Source organism: Macaca nemestrina, chromosome X (assembly GCF_043159975.1).
Source record: "Macaca nemestrina isolate mMacNem1 chromosome X, mMacNem.hap1, whole genome shotgun sequence".
Classification (NCBI taxonomy): Eukaryota; Metazoa; Chordata; class Mammalia; order Primates; family Cercopithecidae; genus Macaca; species Macaca nemestrina.
In genome coordinates this window covers 31,623,499-31,640,260 of record NC_092145.1, presented here as the reverse complement: position 1 = coordinate 31,640,260, position 16,762 = coordinate 31,623,499, and the positions used below count along the sequence as shown (strand labels likewise).

The 16,762-nt window shown below is 35.3% G+C and overlaps 1 protein-coding gene across 10 annotated transcripts in view; it reads left to right on the top strand.

The window, feature by feature from the left end:
* The window catches only part of LOC105468436 (STAG2 cohesin complex component), a 140,581-nt gene that overhangs the window by 103,583 nt on the left and 20,236 nt on the right, over positions 1 to 16,762 (top strand). For all 10 annotated transcript variants that reach the window (XM_011718592.2, XM_011718600.3, XM_071089055.1 and 7 more), the window contains 8 exons: positions 856 to 926; positions 1,169 to 1,256; positions 1,350 to 1,430; positions 3,869 to 3,961; positions 6,424 to 6,598; positions 11,613 to 11,752; positions 13,230 to 13,331; positions 16,361 to 16,509. In XM_011718592.2, the coding sequence (XP_011716894.1) occupies positions 856 to 926; positions 1,169 to 1,256; positions 1,350 to 1,430; positions 3,869 to 3,961; positions 6,424 to 6,598; positions 11,613 to 11,752; positions 13,230 to 13,331; positions 16,361 to 16,509 (899 nt within the window). The remainder of the gene's footprint in view (positions 1 to 855; positions 927 to 1,168; positions 1,257 to 1,349; positions 1,431 to 3,868; positions 3,962 to 6,423; positions 6,599 to 11,612; positions 11,753 to 13,229; positions 13,332 to 16,360; positions 16,510 to 16,762) is intronic.

Genomic DNA, 16,762 nt, shown 5'->3' with positions numbered 1-16,762 from the left:
TTCCTGTAGTAAGACTGGTAAAATTTTTCAAAACTTAAGTTACCCTAAGTTGAAAATGAATGAAATTAATAAATATTGATATCCAAATAGGACCAGCATATCTAGTCATTATTCAGGGGGTTTTTCCCTATTTATTTGTGATTAGTGTCATATGTCTTCATGATGATATACATTTAAGGTACTTAGGTTTTGTCCTTTAGGTATTGTCTTTCTGATATTCTTGTCATTTAAGTATTTTATTGTCCTAGTGCATTTATTACTGTGAAAAAATAGATGCCTTTATAATTTTGTGTCAAGTTTACTTAGAAGAAAAAGAAGAATGTCATTTTCATTTTTTCTCTTTTTTTTTTTTTTGAGACAGAGTCTCGCTCTGCCGCCCAGGCTGGAGTGCAGTGGCCGGATCTCAGCTCACTGCAAGCTCCGCCTCCCGGGTTCACGCCATTCTCCGGCCTCAACCTCCCGAGTAGTTGGGACTACAGGCGCCCGCCACCTCGCCCGGCTAGTTTTTTGTATTTTTTAGTAGAGACGGGGTTTCACCGTGTTAGCCAGGATGGTCTCGATCTCCTGACCTTGTGATCCGCCCGTCTCGGCCTCCCAAAGTGCTGGGATTACAGGCTTGAGCCACCGCGCCCGGCCCATTTTTTCTCTTAGTTATGATGTTTCTATGATAACAAACTTGTGTTGACTTATTACCCCAGCCATATTGCCTTAAATTTGGCCAGATCTAGGTATTGAATGACAAAGTTCGTTTGTGGGTTTTGTTACGTTATTCTTTATTTTTCAGGGTGATAGTAACATTTTGATAGCCTAGGATTTTTCACTCTGATGGTTCTTAAGTATAATTAATATTCATAGGGTGAAGAACCTGATGAAGATGATGCATATCAGGTATTGTCAACATTGAAGAGGATTACTGCTTTTCATAAGTAAGTTGAATTTTGAAGTTCCTGTTTTCTTAAATCTGTAGAAATAAACTTGCATGTTTTGTGGGTTATAATGTTAATTTCTAAGCTAATTTGTTGTTGTTGTTGTTGTTGTGGGGGCATTTTAAAGTTTACTGCATTTACTGCATTCTGTTAATAGTCAAGTCCAAAACAACTGTCATTAGGTTTAGCTTTTTAATAAAGCTTATTTATTTATTTATTTATTTATTTATTTATTTTTACAGTGCCCATGACCTTTCAAAGTGGGATCTATTTGCTTGTAATTACAAACTCTTGAAAACTGGAATCGAAAATGGAGACATGCCTGAGCAGGTTTTTATTTATTTACTAGTTACACATTTAACTTTGAAAAGTGAAGTCTTGTGACTTTTAAATTTTAACTGTATCCTTTGATTCTTTTTACAGATTGTTATTCACGCACTGCAGTGTACTCACTATGTAATCCTTTGGCAACTTGCTAAGATAACTGAAAGCAGCTCTACAAAGGTTTGTGGTGGTTCGATAGTGTTTTTGTTAGACTAAGTATCATTAACGGTTTTCAGCAAACTTACACATTTAATGAGATCAGTTATTTCAGTGAAATGTTGCTTGTTTCTAATGTACTGTTATTTATAGTTTGATGTATATTCAGTGGAGGACATCAGTATGGTTTGTTTCAAGGTATGATTTTTAATTAAACATTGTTGTTCACATTTGAAGGTTGCATAATCTGTGGTTTTCTGTATTCTCAAAGTTGATGACCAAGAGCCTTTGAAACAGATATAAGTATTAGATTACATAAATTGAAGATAATAAACCAACTGCCCCTAGATCTTCTTATGCTCTGGTATTGTTTTGAGATAACCTTATTCATATTCAAGATCTCTCTAGTGATGTTCCAAATTCATGATCAATCATTTTCTGATTGAATATATAATGTGCTAGTGCCAGCTATTAGTACATATAGAGCTTTTAAAGCTTTACCCATAATGATAATCCTTAATGTGTTTAGTAATTGAACTAAACAGGACTGCCTTTTCCATTTGTAAATTGGAAGCTTAAACATTGTACTTGTAGTACTGGATATTGCCTTAAATATTGTTTGGGCTCATTTTTAGAACTATCACGCAATTTCTGAGAGTTCGGGAGTTAGGTGTTTGTAGGCATTTTCTTCAAAAAGTAATCCTCTTGATAATAAGTTTGTGTTGCCTAAACCCAGAGAATAATGTTAAATACTTAGAATTTCTCTGGGCTTTTAAGATGCTGTTTATATCTACAAATGGATTTTTCCTCTTGAAAAATCAATATAGTATTGTTAACATTATGTGCTTTTTTTTTTTTCTCCCTTTTCTTTTGAGGCAGAGTCTTGCTCTGTCATCGAGGCTGGAGTGTAGTGCAGTTTCGGCTCACTGCAACCTCTGACTTTCGGGTTCAAGCAATCCTTGTGCCTCAGCCTCCTAAGCTGCTGGGACTGCAGTCACGCACCTCCACGCCCACTAATTTCTGCATTTTTAGTAGACATGGGATTTCACCATGTTGACCAGGCTTACGAACTCCTGGCCTCAACTGATCTGCCCACTTTGGCCTTCCAAAGTGCTGGGATTACAAGCGTGAGCCACTGTGCCCCGCTCATTGTGTGCTTTTTATCAGTTAAGAAAAAGTTAATTTAACTAAATGTTAAGCTTGTAGTAGGAACGGTGACTATATTACCATATATAATTGCTCACCTATGTTGAAAGTTAAAAAATAAACTGGAAAAAAGGCAGTATTTTTAGTATAGGAAAGGAGTGAATATAAAATTATTTATGGTAAGCCAGGCACTGTGGCTCACGCCTGTACTCCCAGCACTTTCAGAGGCTGAGGAAGGCCACTCACTTGAGGTCAGGAGTTCAAGACCCACCTGGCGAACATGGTGAAACCTTGTCTCTACTAAAAATACAAAAATTAGTCGGGCGTGGTGGTGTGCACCTGTAATCTCAGCTACTCAGGATGCTGAGGCAGGAGAATTATTGCCTGAACCTGGGAGGCAGAGGTTGCAGTGAGCCGAGATCATGTCACTGCACTTCAGCCTGGGCTATGAGCCGAGATCATGTCACTGCACTTCAGCCTGGGCTACAGAGTGAGCTCTATCTCAAAATAAATAAACAAACAAATTAATTAACTTAAATTAAAAGTTTGAGACGTTTTAAAGTTTATAGTAACACCACAAAATGTTTTCCATTCTGAGTTTTTATAAAGTACAGCAGTATCCTTCTTTTTTTTTTTTTTTTTTTTTTTTTTTTAAACGGAGTCTCGCTCTGTCGCCCAGCCCAGGCTGGTGTGCAGTGGCGCGATCTCGGCTCACTGCAAGCTCCGCCTCCCGGGTTCACGCCATTCTCCTGCCTCAGCCTCCCGAGTAGCTGGGACTACAGGCGCCCACAACCGCGCCCGGCTAATTTTTTGTATTTTTAGTAGAGACGGGGTTTCACCGTGGTCTCGATCTCCTGACCTTGTGATCTGCCCGCCTCGGCCTCCCAAAGTGCTGGGATTACAGGCGTGAGCCACCGCGCCCGGCCAAGTACAGCAGTATCCTTCTAACAAGAAATGGAAGATGCCATTTCTTTTTTATTATTTTCTTCCATTTATGGGTTGACCACCCTTGAAATGATGTGAGCACGGAGTGTAAATCTTTATTAGCATTCTGTGCTAGTGGCTAAAGCCTTAGGATATTATCTATTAGTGTACCTCATATTTTTAAGGCTGCACTTTGGTGAGATTTGTAAGACAAACCGTCTCTTTGTTTTCATTTCTAGTAAATTATAAAGAAGAAATTTAAATCAAATGCACAAGTAGAGTTAATAAAGCTATATATATGAGATAATGTTTTACGTAATTGAAAACATTTTAAAGAAATGCTGAATTGTTTATACAATATTTTTTAAAAGTTAATGTTAAATTTTTTCAAGGAGGACTTGCTGCGTTTAAAGAAGCAAATGAGAGTATTTTGTCAGATATGTCAACATTACCTGACCAACGTGAATACTACTGTTAAGGAACAGGTTAGTAATTACTATAGATGGTAATCTTTTTGTAAGCAACTTTTATAAAATCTGAACTAATGTAGAAAGTTTAAATAATACTAAGATTGAGCGAAGCAGAAATATCTTGTATCTGCCTATGTGTACTATACTAAAAAAATAGGTCAATATATTGGACTTGTGCACAATAAAATTGATTAATTTCATGTGGGGTTTATAATTGCATTATAGATTACCCTTCTAGTTAATTTATGTTGTTGTTCCTTTATGACACATGGTAAACAGACTTCTTCATACAAATTATAGATGTATGAAATTAACAAAAAGTCATTCCTGAAAGCAACCAATATAACAAGTTTGCTCCAGGATAGAAAAGTCCACAAGGTTTTGTTCTCTGAGAATACCAAATGTTGGCATTCTCGCTCATCCTGATCTTTCTGTGGACCTTGTCTGAAATAAACATTTATAGTCACTCTTCCAAGTGTTAACCTTCCCAGCCCATATGCCTTCATTCTTCCGTTACTTCCAACCTTTTCAGTTCTGGAAATAGACTGTTAACCTGGTTTGATCCTAGAACTAACGTCATGTTCAGTTCTAATTCTCTAATTGAGAGGATTAAGCTTCGTTGGAAACATGCTTTTCAAATGCTTTTATGGGAAGATGTTTTCACAAGCATTTCATAATAACTATTAATATGGTATAGTCAAAATGATTATGGTGATTTCAAGGTTTGCAACCATTTCATACAGCTTAACCTTTGTTTTTTCAGGTAGAATCCCAATAGTCAACCTGACTATGATTTTTGGACACTGTGATATGTTCAAATATACCAGCCCTTTTGTTTGGCACTTGTTTTTATTTAATTAAAAAATACCGAAGCTAATTTTAATAAAACATATTTGGAATTCTATAGTTTAAAATGTCCATTCAGTGCCCAGCTGTTAGTCTCTTATTTTTGTATTTCCATCTCTCTCTTGTCCCTACCATACATATATGCTTGGTCACACATGAATTAGAAGGTATTCAATGGCCAAGATGCAGTTACTGAATTTTGCTTTTTTTTCTTTTTTCCAAAAGTATGAAGTATATAGCTATAACTGTTACATTGCTGAATTCTTTCCAATTTTATATGTGTTGTTTTGAACTATAGCAATAAAGGGTGTGGTACTTTAATTTTCATCTCTATAATTCAGATGAAAGGAACAAGATTTCTGATGGTAGTAAATTGAATTTAGATTTAAACTCTTGGAATAGGATTTTAATGACATGCACGGATCCAAACCTAATGCATGAAATATTACTTTATATTTGCATGGGACACCAAGTTATTCAGCATAATAATCCCTATTTTTACAGCATTAACACATAATCCTTGTGGGTTATCCTGTGTAACTGCCTATATAATCCCTTGCTCAGGCCATAGAGGTTAATTATTTAGTTATTAAACAGCTTGTGTGCCCAGTCTTCCCAACAGCTTCCCAGAATGTGTCCTGGTCAGCTCACTTGATTTGCTAGTTCAGCTAATTAGTAAATATCATCATACTTAATACTTTATATCCTTACTCTTTATGTTGCAAGTTTTTGTAAACTGAAATATGCTAATAGGTATAAATTACTACTATAGTAGTTAGGAGAAGAGACTGAAGGAAGGGGTAAAAACATAAAGAGAAAAAGTAAATATGGTTGGTTCCAAAATGGCAAAACTGTTAGTAAGATCTACTTTGTGCTCTGTATTATATTGTCTTTCCAGGAATGGGCTTCCTTTAAATGTATTTTCTGGTTTACTTTGTGACCCTAAATTTCTATTTTCATTACCCCTTCCCAACAAATAATTAACTAGTCTGTGACTCCATTTAAAACCCGTGGCAGAGTTTTTATTAAGCTCCTTGAGATACAACTTCAGCCTTATGTTTATTATAATATGTTCAGGTTTACCTGATAAATAGTAAGCAGCCCCGTATCTGGTTATGTTTTCTCTACTTAATCAGTACACGTGTGAACAATGAGAGTACTTAGTAAGTACCACAGATTTTGTGATCTCTATTCTAATACTTACCTCTTTAATGTTTTTTCTTCTGTAGAATGAAGAATGGTACCAAGTTTATACATTATTTCATGTTTGAGAATGAATACCTTGGGGCATTGCAATATAGAGCAAAGTAGGGGATTTGGAGTTAGAAAACCTGAGTTTGAGTCCTGACCCTGCATGTTTTGGTAGTGTGTAACATATTGTACAAGTCACTTAATGTTGCTGAAAATTAAAAAAAAAAATTGTGAAATTTGCAGTTAGTAAAGCATTATGCAAATATATATACTTCTCAGCTTTAGAATCTTAGGAAAATACTAAACATTGATTTCTCTTAAGATTTTTAAATATAGAAAGTTGGATTCTGTTTCTGTGTCAAATATGTAAATTATTTGTGGCAGTTAGTGAGAAATCTTGGATTATAGCATGCTTTCCTCTTTTTTTTTTTTTTAAATAGGCCTTCACTATTCTGTGTGATATTTTGATGATCTTCAGCCATCAGATTATGTCAGGAGGGCGTGACATGTTAGAGCCGTTAGTTTACACCCCTGATTCTTCATTGCAGTCTGAGTTGCTCAGCTTTATTTTGGATCATGTCTTCATTGAACAGGATGATGATAATAATAGTGCAGGTAATTTTATTGCCATCTTTTTATTAAATCTGTGTGTCCACCATAAAATCAAACTTAAGTAACAATGATGTACATTGGTGCACTAGAATGTATTTTATCCTTAAAAACGTGAAACACAGGTATATATTCCAGTGCACTAGAATATATTTTATCCTTAAAAACGTGAAACACAGGTATATATTCCAGCACATTTATGTTCATTTTTTGTACTATTGTGAAGAAAATGTGATGTTGCAGAGTATAGGCTCTCAAGTCAGATCTCTGCTTCTCACTAGCACTGAGCCTGTTTTCTAATTTCTGACTACCTCATAAAACTGTTAAAAATCGAGCCAAATGACTAGTACAGTGCCTGGACATATAGCAGGTACTCAATAAAATTTACTCCCTCTTGCCCTTATTTATTGGTAATACCAATATGCAGATAATTTGGGAAGAATCAAGTATTTATGTTACTTTTTGTTGTGTACTTGTATACCATAGGTTTTTTTTTAAATTTTGGGAGTATTAATGTGATTTCTGAATGTTAGAAAAATGTTTGAAACTGCTATGTAAAAGTCTGGGGCAGTATAGAATGTTCACAGGAAAAGAATCAAACCAGCCTCACCTAGTGTTAAGTTACTCTTCACACCCTAATTGTTTACACACCCTAATTGCCTACTTGAGCATGAAGTCATGGAAAAGAAGTGATATTTGGTGGCGTCTTTCTGGGTTTGTTTTTAGTTTGAAGGTATATTTTTTGTTTATTTTTTAGAAACAGAGTCTCACTCTGTTGTCTAGCCTGGAGTACAGTAGCATTATGATAGCTCACTGCACCCTCAAACTCTGACCAAAGCAATCCTCCCATCTTAGCCTCCTGAGTAGCTAGGACTACAGGTGGTGTGCCACCGTGCTTGGCTAATTTTTTGTAGACATGGAGTCTTGATATGTTGCCCAGGCTGGTCTTGAACTCCTGGCCTCCAGTGATCCTCTTGCCTTGGCCTCCCAAAGTGTGAAGTTATACTTAAAGGAAAATACAACATCAACATGTGTATATCCACACTGATGTATCACTGCATATCAGGGTGTAAATAAACAGGTAATTCTGTATACGGCATGTAGCTTATTTTTAGCAATAGAGAGCTTTGTGCTCACATACTAAAAACTTACTCTGAACACAAATGAGAAACCCAGAGTTGCCCAAACAGTTGTCAGAATCCATGTAGTGAAGGTTATATACTTTGAGTTTTTCATCTGTTACTGTAAGCTATTGGCTTAGTTATGCTTTTATTCATAATATTGACATTTATTGGTCAGCAGGCAGTTTACTAGATGGTATGGATATGAAAAGATGAAACAAGGTATCATCCTTCAAGAATTAAATTCAGGTTGAAAAGAACCAAGTAATTATAGTGCAATTTTTTTTTTTTTTTTTTTTTTTTGAGGTGGAGTCTCGCTCTGCCACCCAGGCTGGAGTGCAGTGGCACAATCTTGGCTCACTGCAACCTCCGCCTCCCAGGTTCAAATGGCTTTCCTACCTTAGCCTCCCAAGTAGCTGGGAGGCTACTGGTGTCAACCACCACACCCAGCTAATTTTTCTTTTTCTTTTTTTTTTCTTCTTCTTTTTTTTTAAAATTTATTGTTTTATGTTATGTTATGTTATGTTATTTTAGTAGAGACAGAGTTTCACCATGTTGGCCAGGCTGGTCTTGAACTCCTGACCTCAGGTGATCTGCCCGCCTCGGCCTCCCAAAGTACTGGGATTACAGGTGTGAGCCACTGTGCCTGGCCTATAGTGCAATTTTTGATAAGTAATGGAGACATGTACAAAGTGTTTTGGGCATGTAGAGTAAGTTCTCACTGATCTGCAGGTATTGAAGCATCTTTTGAGAAGCTAACATCTGAAATTAATCCAAAAAGTGAATAGGACTTTATAAAACGTCTTTTTTTTTTTTTTTTTTTAAACTTCTAAAACGTCTATGAGAAAGCACAATTGGATTCTAAAACCTGATACAAAATAAGTTTTGGTACATAACCCTTTTGTTAATTTGGGGCTGCCTTAGCTTCATTTAGTCCATGGGGAATTGAATTAGAGTACGCTTGCCAAAACTCTTGACCACCTAGGAGCTTCCTAGAATTACCCACAGCATCTTATCTCCTTGGACTTTGTGTGTGTGTGGCGGGGGGGTCTCACTCTGTCACCCAGGTTGTGGTGTGGACTCCATATAGCTCATCGCAGCCTAAATCTCCCAGGTACAAATGATTCTCCCACCTCAGTCTCTGGAGTAGCTGGGACTCAAGCGTGTGCCACTCTGCCTGGCTAATTTATTTAATTTTTAGTCGAGACGAGGTCTTGCTGTGTAGCCCAGGGTGGTTTCCAACCCTGGGCTCAAGCAGTCCTCTCATCTTGGCTTCTCAACGTGCTGGGATTACAGATGTGAGCTACTGTACCTGGCACTATTTTCACTTTTAAAATGAAGTGCATTCTAGTCCAATGGAAGAGTAGAAAATATAACAGATTTTTACATAACCATTCTATCAGTCTTTGTCAAATTTAGCTGTATTTGTTTTAGGTTTTTTTAAAGAAATAAAAGTACAGTTACAAAAGAAGCCCTCATTTGTATTCCTCCCTTATCCCGTTATCCTCCCCTTTTCCCTAGAGATAACTGCTACCCCAAATTTGTTGTTTATTACACCTTTGCATTTCGGTTTTATTTTACTAAGAATTTGTATCTGTTAAAAATACATAGTTCATTTATTCTTGCTAACTTCCATGTAAATGATATTATGTTGAACCTTTTGCAATTTGCCTTTTGTCTTATTTTTAAAATATGAAATGAGATCTTGCTATATTGCCCAGGCTGGCCTCAACCTCCTGGCCTCAAACAGTACTGTTGCCTCAGCCTCCTCAGTATCTGAGATTATAGGCACACACCACTGCACCCAGTGCAATTTTCTTTTTTGAATTTACATTCCTGAGATAAAACAGTGTTGACATGTGGCTAGAATTCATTCATTCCGACCAGTATTATATGATACAAGTTAACAACAGTTTATCCATTTTCTTATTTTTAGACATTTAGGTTATTTCTACTTTTTCCTCAATTAAAATAGTGTTACAACAAATATTTCAATGCTTAGCTCCTTGAGCACATGTGTAGTTCTTTTCTAGTGTATACCTGAATGGAATTGCTAGATTATATAGTGTGTGTGCATCTTGCCAAAGTGGTTGTAGTATTTTACCCTCCTTTCAGCAGCATATGATAGTTTCCATTGTTACTCATCCTCACCTAACATCTAGTATTGTAGACCCTTGCATATTGTATTTGTTAGCCCACATCAGATTAGAAAGGGAGAGTAAAATAGGGAATGCTCCTAGAGGCATTTCATTTGACAATACATAATAATAATGGCAGCTGACACTTAATGAAAGGCCCAGTGTGTTAGGTACTTCTTTGCATTCCTTAATATCCACAAGAGAAAAAGTTGGCTAATTATTGACAAGCAGTTAGTGGAGGAAAATAAAAATCAGGACTTAAACACTTTTAATATCATAGGATAGTTTAGTCTTTAGAGGGAAAATGTCTGTATGTCATTGGAAACAATGTCATGTAGAAATTGTCCATTATAGTGACAGAGCTATTAAGAAAAGGTTACTTTATGTATTCAGTGTAATGATATGTCTTAGGTGTCTAAGCAAATAGTGTTGCATCTTGGGACATATATTTGAGATATAACTTTCTCTGATGGTCTGTCTTAAACAAATTCTTACTCTTAAAATTTGGTTTTAGTTTACTAGAAGTTATCAAAGATTACCAGAGACAAGATGAAAAATTAATTAAATGAAAGAACATTCTTACTATACATAAAATAGTTTTTGATATTGAGAACCTTATGTTGGAGCTGATAGGATATGTGCAGACTGTTCACCAGAGGAATTATAAATGGCTAATAAACATAAACAATTTTAACTTCATTTAACATGGGATAGTGTTGTTGTTGTTGTTTTAGATGGAGTTTCACTCTTGTTGCTCAGTGTGGAGTGCAGTGGCGTGATCTTGGCTCGCTGCAACCTCCACCTCCTGGGTGCAAGCGATTCTCCTGCCTCAGCCTCCCAACTAGTTGGGAGTACAGGCGCATGCTACCACACCCAGCTGATTTTTGTATTTTTAGTAGAGATGGGGTTTCACCATTTTGGCCAAGATGGTCTCGAACTCCTGACCTCAGATGATCCACCTGCCTTGGCCTCCCAAAGTGCTGGGATTATAGGAGTGAGCCACTGTGCCCAGCCCGGGATAGTGGTTTTTTTTACAAGTAATTTCATTTGTAAAATCTCTCCAGAGGGAAAAATTTTTTATGTAGCTTTTTTTTAAATATAAAAAGCTTCATCCAGTTTTATTTACAGTATCCAATAAGTAAAAACAATTATTTGGCATTACTTGGAGGCTGCAGTGGGGCTTCCCTGACTATGAATTTGGAAATAAGTTTGTCTTCTTGAGAATTGAATGTCAAGATTTCACATAATGGATCAGAGTAGAAATATGCAAGATTATTTTAAAAAGACAAAATGGTTTCTGGGGCCTGTCTAGCAGAATATATGTACAAAGGAGGACTCTTATAGCCAGATTTTTGGGGTTTGAAGTAAGTGGGATCATCCTCGTAAGGGATAGGAGAAATTCTGAGGTTGGCAGTGTTCAGGAATCTAGGAGCCTTAACTAACAGACATTGAATGTGCAGATTTTGTTAACAAACTATCCTGCTAGGGAAGTAGATGAATGTTAGGCAAGTTTAGCCTGACTTCACTAGGTGAATGTAGAATATGAACAAATAGAGTGATTCAATTCCATTTGTTCTGATCATTATTTGATGTCACAAAAATGTAGTCTATTGGAATAAATTATGAATGTTTATAATTTTAATTTTAATGTTTTTCCCTTTTCAAATTATCTTACAAAAGCATGTTTTATAGTGAGAATTTAAAAAATACATGGTTGAAATAAAATACAAGATGGCTTAATGTTTGGGACTTTTTCTATAGATGGTCAGCAAGAGGATGAAGCCAGTAAAATTGAAGCTCTGCACAAGAGAAGAAATTTACTTGCAGCATTTTGTAAGCTAATTGTATATACTGTGGTGGAGATGAATACAGCTGCAGATATCTTCAAACAGTATATGAAGGTAAAGTTGAAAATGGATAGCAAGATAGTTTTAAAATGCAACACTGGTTTTTATACATGGCTGCCATTGAATTATTTAAGTGGTAAATTACATTTCTAGTGTAAAAGAGTTGTATTTAAAATATTTAATGTTTTCAGTAACATTTCCTTATACCTTTACTCCAATTAATGGACATTTTGGGTTTATTATGTTCATTTGCATTTGGAATATTAGAGATGGCCTCTTAATTTGTCACTATCAGAAATAGCATTTATGATTCAGTTTAAGATAATAGGATGGCATCCTCCTCTGCTTGATGTAGCATTAAAAAGAATTTCAGGAGTCAGAAAACTTGGGTGGTAGTTTTGGCTTGGTTACTATGCATTTTGCAACCTTGAATAACTCCAAACATTTTGCATCCTGACTACCTTTATCTGTTCCACTATGATTGTTAAGGTTCCCACCTTTGGTTCTCAAAGTCTGACTTGATTCACCATAGGTTATTCATAATTTTCATAACTGTATGTGAGGTTTTGTAAGTTAAAAGTAATAATAAACAGGATATTGTTGATTATACTAAGAGAATGTGACTAAATATGGTAAGATAGCTTTAAAAATCCTTCCTCAACTAAAATCTAATTATAAATGTAAACTTTTTAAAGCCTTTGCTTTCAATAAATAAAATATGTAATATATTAAAACTTAGTTAATCCTCTCTGGAATATTTTGCTACTTGAACTCTAATATCATTGAAAATTATTTTGGAACTTAAATCATTTGGGATGATAATTACCAGTTTTTGTTTTGTTTTGTTTTTAAACTAAGGTTGTTTATGAAGTTATTTAACAACTTTTAAAGTTTTAGGTATTCTAAAGTCACTTATTTGTCATAGGGACATGGTTATTCTGTTATCTTTGATAATTGTTATTGTACGTGTTTGAAACACAATCTTAAATTAGGAAAAAATTTCATGTGCCATGTGTATTGTAAATGTCATATAAACAACTTTTCTTTTAAAAGTTGTTTATATGCTTTCCTTTTAAAAGTTGTTTATAGACTGTTAGATTCTACAAGCCAAATTAATAAAGTTTTAAACTGCTCATGGCCTGTACCCAGTATCAATGAATTAGTTATAAGTATAACTGAGATTATATTCATTGTTTTACAAAGAGAATTTTGTTTGTATATTTTGTGTTACTTCTGAAAATCTGCATAACCTAAGTGTTCTTTTAGTCACTATACCTTCTTTATTTTAAACCAAGTCTGGAGCTGAATTTGATTAGATCTTAACGGTTTTGTATATATGATTTTACTGAAGTTAGGGATTGTATGCTTAGAAATGATCTTTAGGTTTCAGTAACATTCTTTCCTGCCTTCGAAGGCATAATTTTGGCCAAATACATACTTTGTTATGTGTTTACATGACTAACCTAAAATTAGTCTTATTGTCCAGTGGTTTTAAGAGATAAAGCTCTAATTTGTACAAATTTCTTTTCAGTATTATAATGACTATGGAGATATCATTAAAGAAACAATGAGTAAAACAAGACAGATAGACAAAATTCAGTGTGCTAAGACCCTTATTCTCAGTCTGCAACAGGTAAGCATTAAGAGTACCAACTTTAGCTAACACAATTAACACCTAATAGCAAACTAAGGTAGCAGTTGAAATTGGGCAAAGGGTGCAATAGACAATTTATAAAAGTAGAAATACAAGAGAGTGCAAGTGAGATTATTTTTTTGCTTTCAAACTGTCAAGATTGGCAAAACCTATAGGTGTCTAAGGTATGGAGGAAATATAGATGTGGTAGGCAATTGGGCAATTTATGTAAAAATTTATAATGTGTATGCCATTTGAGGCAGCAGTTCTACTTTTTAAATCTACTCTTTTATCCAAGGTGATAAAAAGACAAGTTTGCAAAAGTTGATATACAAAGTTATATATTGCAACATTGTTTACAGCAAGTAAGACATAATCTAAAAGTCTATCAGGATATTAGATAAATTTACTGTATAGTACATTTCTGCAATGACTATTGTACAGCACTTAAAATTAGTGTAGATCTATATTCGTTAATGTATAAAGAGCTTCATAATCACAAAATATATTAACAGTGGTTAACTTGCTTTGGTAGATTTCATGTTGAATTCTACTTTTTTCTCTGTATATTTCCAAACTTATTTTTGTGAGCGTATATTAATTTTATAACTAAAACACAATAGTTTTGGCCAGGTGTGGTGGCTCATGCCTGTAATCCCAGTGCTTTGGGAGGCCGAGGTGGGCGGATCACCTGAGGTCAGGAATTTGAGACCAGCCTGGCCAACATGGGGAAACCCCGTATCTACTAAAAAAACAAAAATTAGCTGGGCACGGTGGTGTGCACCTATAATCCCAGCTACTTGGGAGGCTGAGACATGAGAATTGCTTGAACCTGGTAGGTGGAGGTTTCAGTGAGCCAAGATCGTGCCACTGCACTCCAGCCTGGGTGACACAGTGAGACTCTGTCTCAAAACAAACAAACAAACAAACAAAAAAACCAATAGTTTTCATTTTGGCAGTGTTGAGGCAGTTTAATTAGGTAAAATTATCCACTTAGTATGCTTTTGTCTTTGGAGACAAAATTTGCATGCAAAAGATAACCCATTCCAACTTAATGAACTTTCTTTTAAGAAATACAGATAGGAATGTTCTTAATTTTATTTGAGAATTTGAATTTTCTCTATTAAAATTAACAAAATGTAGGCTGGGTGTAGTGGCTGATGCCTGTAATCCCAGCACTTTGGGAGGCCAAGGTAGGGAATTGCTTGAGCCCAGGAGTTCAAGGCCAACCTGGGCAACATAGCAAGAGCCCATCTCTACAGAAAATGAAGAAAGAAAAATAAATAAAATTTAAAAGGTTGAAAGATGGCATTTAAAAAATAACTTTTGCTATAAAGTAATAGCTGCTAGCTGTAGAAAGTTTAGAAAATATAAAAAAGGAACAAATGCAGAGTATCCTTAATGTTTTCACTTTACAATAACCTTTTTATTTTTTAATGGCCTTGTTACTCTTTTTTATGCCTACATGAAATCTGAAATTTTAACAAAAATTAAATTGTGCATTCCATTTTGTAAGACTGCATTTTAATACTAATAAACAATGAACACATTTATGCCATTAAATAATTTCCTCAGCACCTTTTTTTTTTTTTTTTGGAGCAGGAGAGGTTCATTTATTTTTTTTCTAGATTTTTGTGAAGGTATAATTGAAAAGTAAGAATTCTGTGTACTTAATGGTGTACAGCATGTTTTGATATGTATGCATTGTGAAATGATTAAATTTAGCTAATTAACATAAACATTACATCACATACTTACTTACTTGTGTTAAGAACATTGAAGACCAACTGTCCTAGCAGTTTTTAGACAAACAAAACAGTACGTTACTCTTAACTATGGTCACCATGCTATACAATAGATCTTCAGAACTTACTTATCCTGTCCTACTGAAACGTTGTTCCCTTTGACCAAAGTCTCAGCCTCCCCCAACCCCCAGTCCCTGACAACCACCTTTCTATTCTCTGCTTTTATGAATGCAGATATTTCCTCAACATTTGGATTTCATTTTCTCTGGGTGTATACCCAGAAGTCTTCCTCAGTTTAAAAAGTTGACACATGGCCAGGTGTGGTGGCTAACGTGTGTAATCCAAGCACTTTGGGAGGCCAAGGTGGGCAGATCACGAGGTCAGGAGTTCGAAAGCAGCCTGGCCAATATGGTGAAACCCCATCTCTACTACAAAAATTAGCTGGGCTTGGTGGCACACGCCTGTAATCGCAGCTACTCAGGAGGCTGAGGCAGGAGAATCGCTTGAACCCGGGAGGTGGAGGTTGTAGTGAGCCAAGATCATGCCACTGCACTCTAGCCTGGGTGATAGAGCAAGACTCTGTCTCAAAAACAAAAACAAGTTGACACATAATTGTACATATTTATGGGGTATACATAGTGATGTTTTGACACAGTGTATAGTTAACCAAAGCAGGATGATTAGCATATCCATTTTGACGACTATATAATATTCCATTTTGTAGATGGACCACAATTTAACCAAAGTCTCCTTGTTTATGCTGAGGGTTTTTTTTTTTAAACAAGTTTTGCTGTTACAAATAGCACTAAAACATTTTTGTACATAGTATTGTGCATAAATATTATTTCTTTTGGTTCAAGTCCTATAATTAGAATTGCTTTGTCAAAGAAGATTAAAATTCTTAAGCTTTCGCTATTTCATGTTAAGAGTTCTTGATGTGAAGATTCACCACTGAAACGTAAATAACAGAGCATGGTTGCCTAATAATTTGCTGGGGGTTTTTTTCTTTATATTTTTATATGCTGTGTTAATATCCAATTAATACCAGCAGAATAGCATTCTGCCAAAACTAACCTAAAGAGTTTCTGATGTTAATAACAACCTCCAGTTTAAAAATACAAAGTACTACACTTTTGGTCATTTGTATCATGTTTTAGTGTTTTACAATAAAATACAGTGCCTCATTTATTGAACACCTGTATTTTAAATGAAAATGTAATATTTTAAAAGATGTTAATCTCCAGGTATTAAGAACTTTAACGTGCTTTCTTTCTTTCCAAACAGCTTTTTAATGAAATGATACAAGAAAATGGCTATAATTTTGATAGATCATCCTCTACATTTAGTGGCATAAAAGAACTTGCTCGACGTTTTGCTTTAACTTTTGGACTTGATCAGTTGAAAACAAGAGAAGCCATTGCCATGCTACACAAGTAATTTCCAGATATTTTATTCAGCTCTCATATTTTTTAGTCATGAAACTTTTTTTTTTTAAATCTAGCACTTTCATTTGGAATAACTAAATTAAATTTATGCTTTATTCTAAATCTCTACCCTATCTCCTTTCTTAATTTTAAAGAACAGTTACAGTGCTATCTCAATTAACAAATGAGTTGGGCCAGGCTTGGTGTTCATGCCTGTAATCCCAGCACTTTGGGAGGCTGAGGCAGGCGGATCACTTGAGGC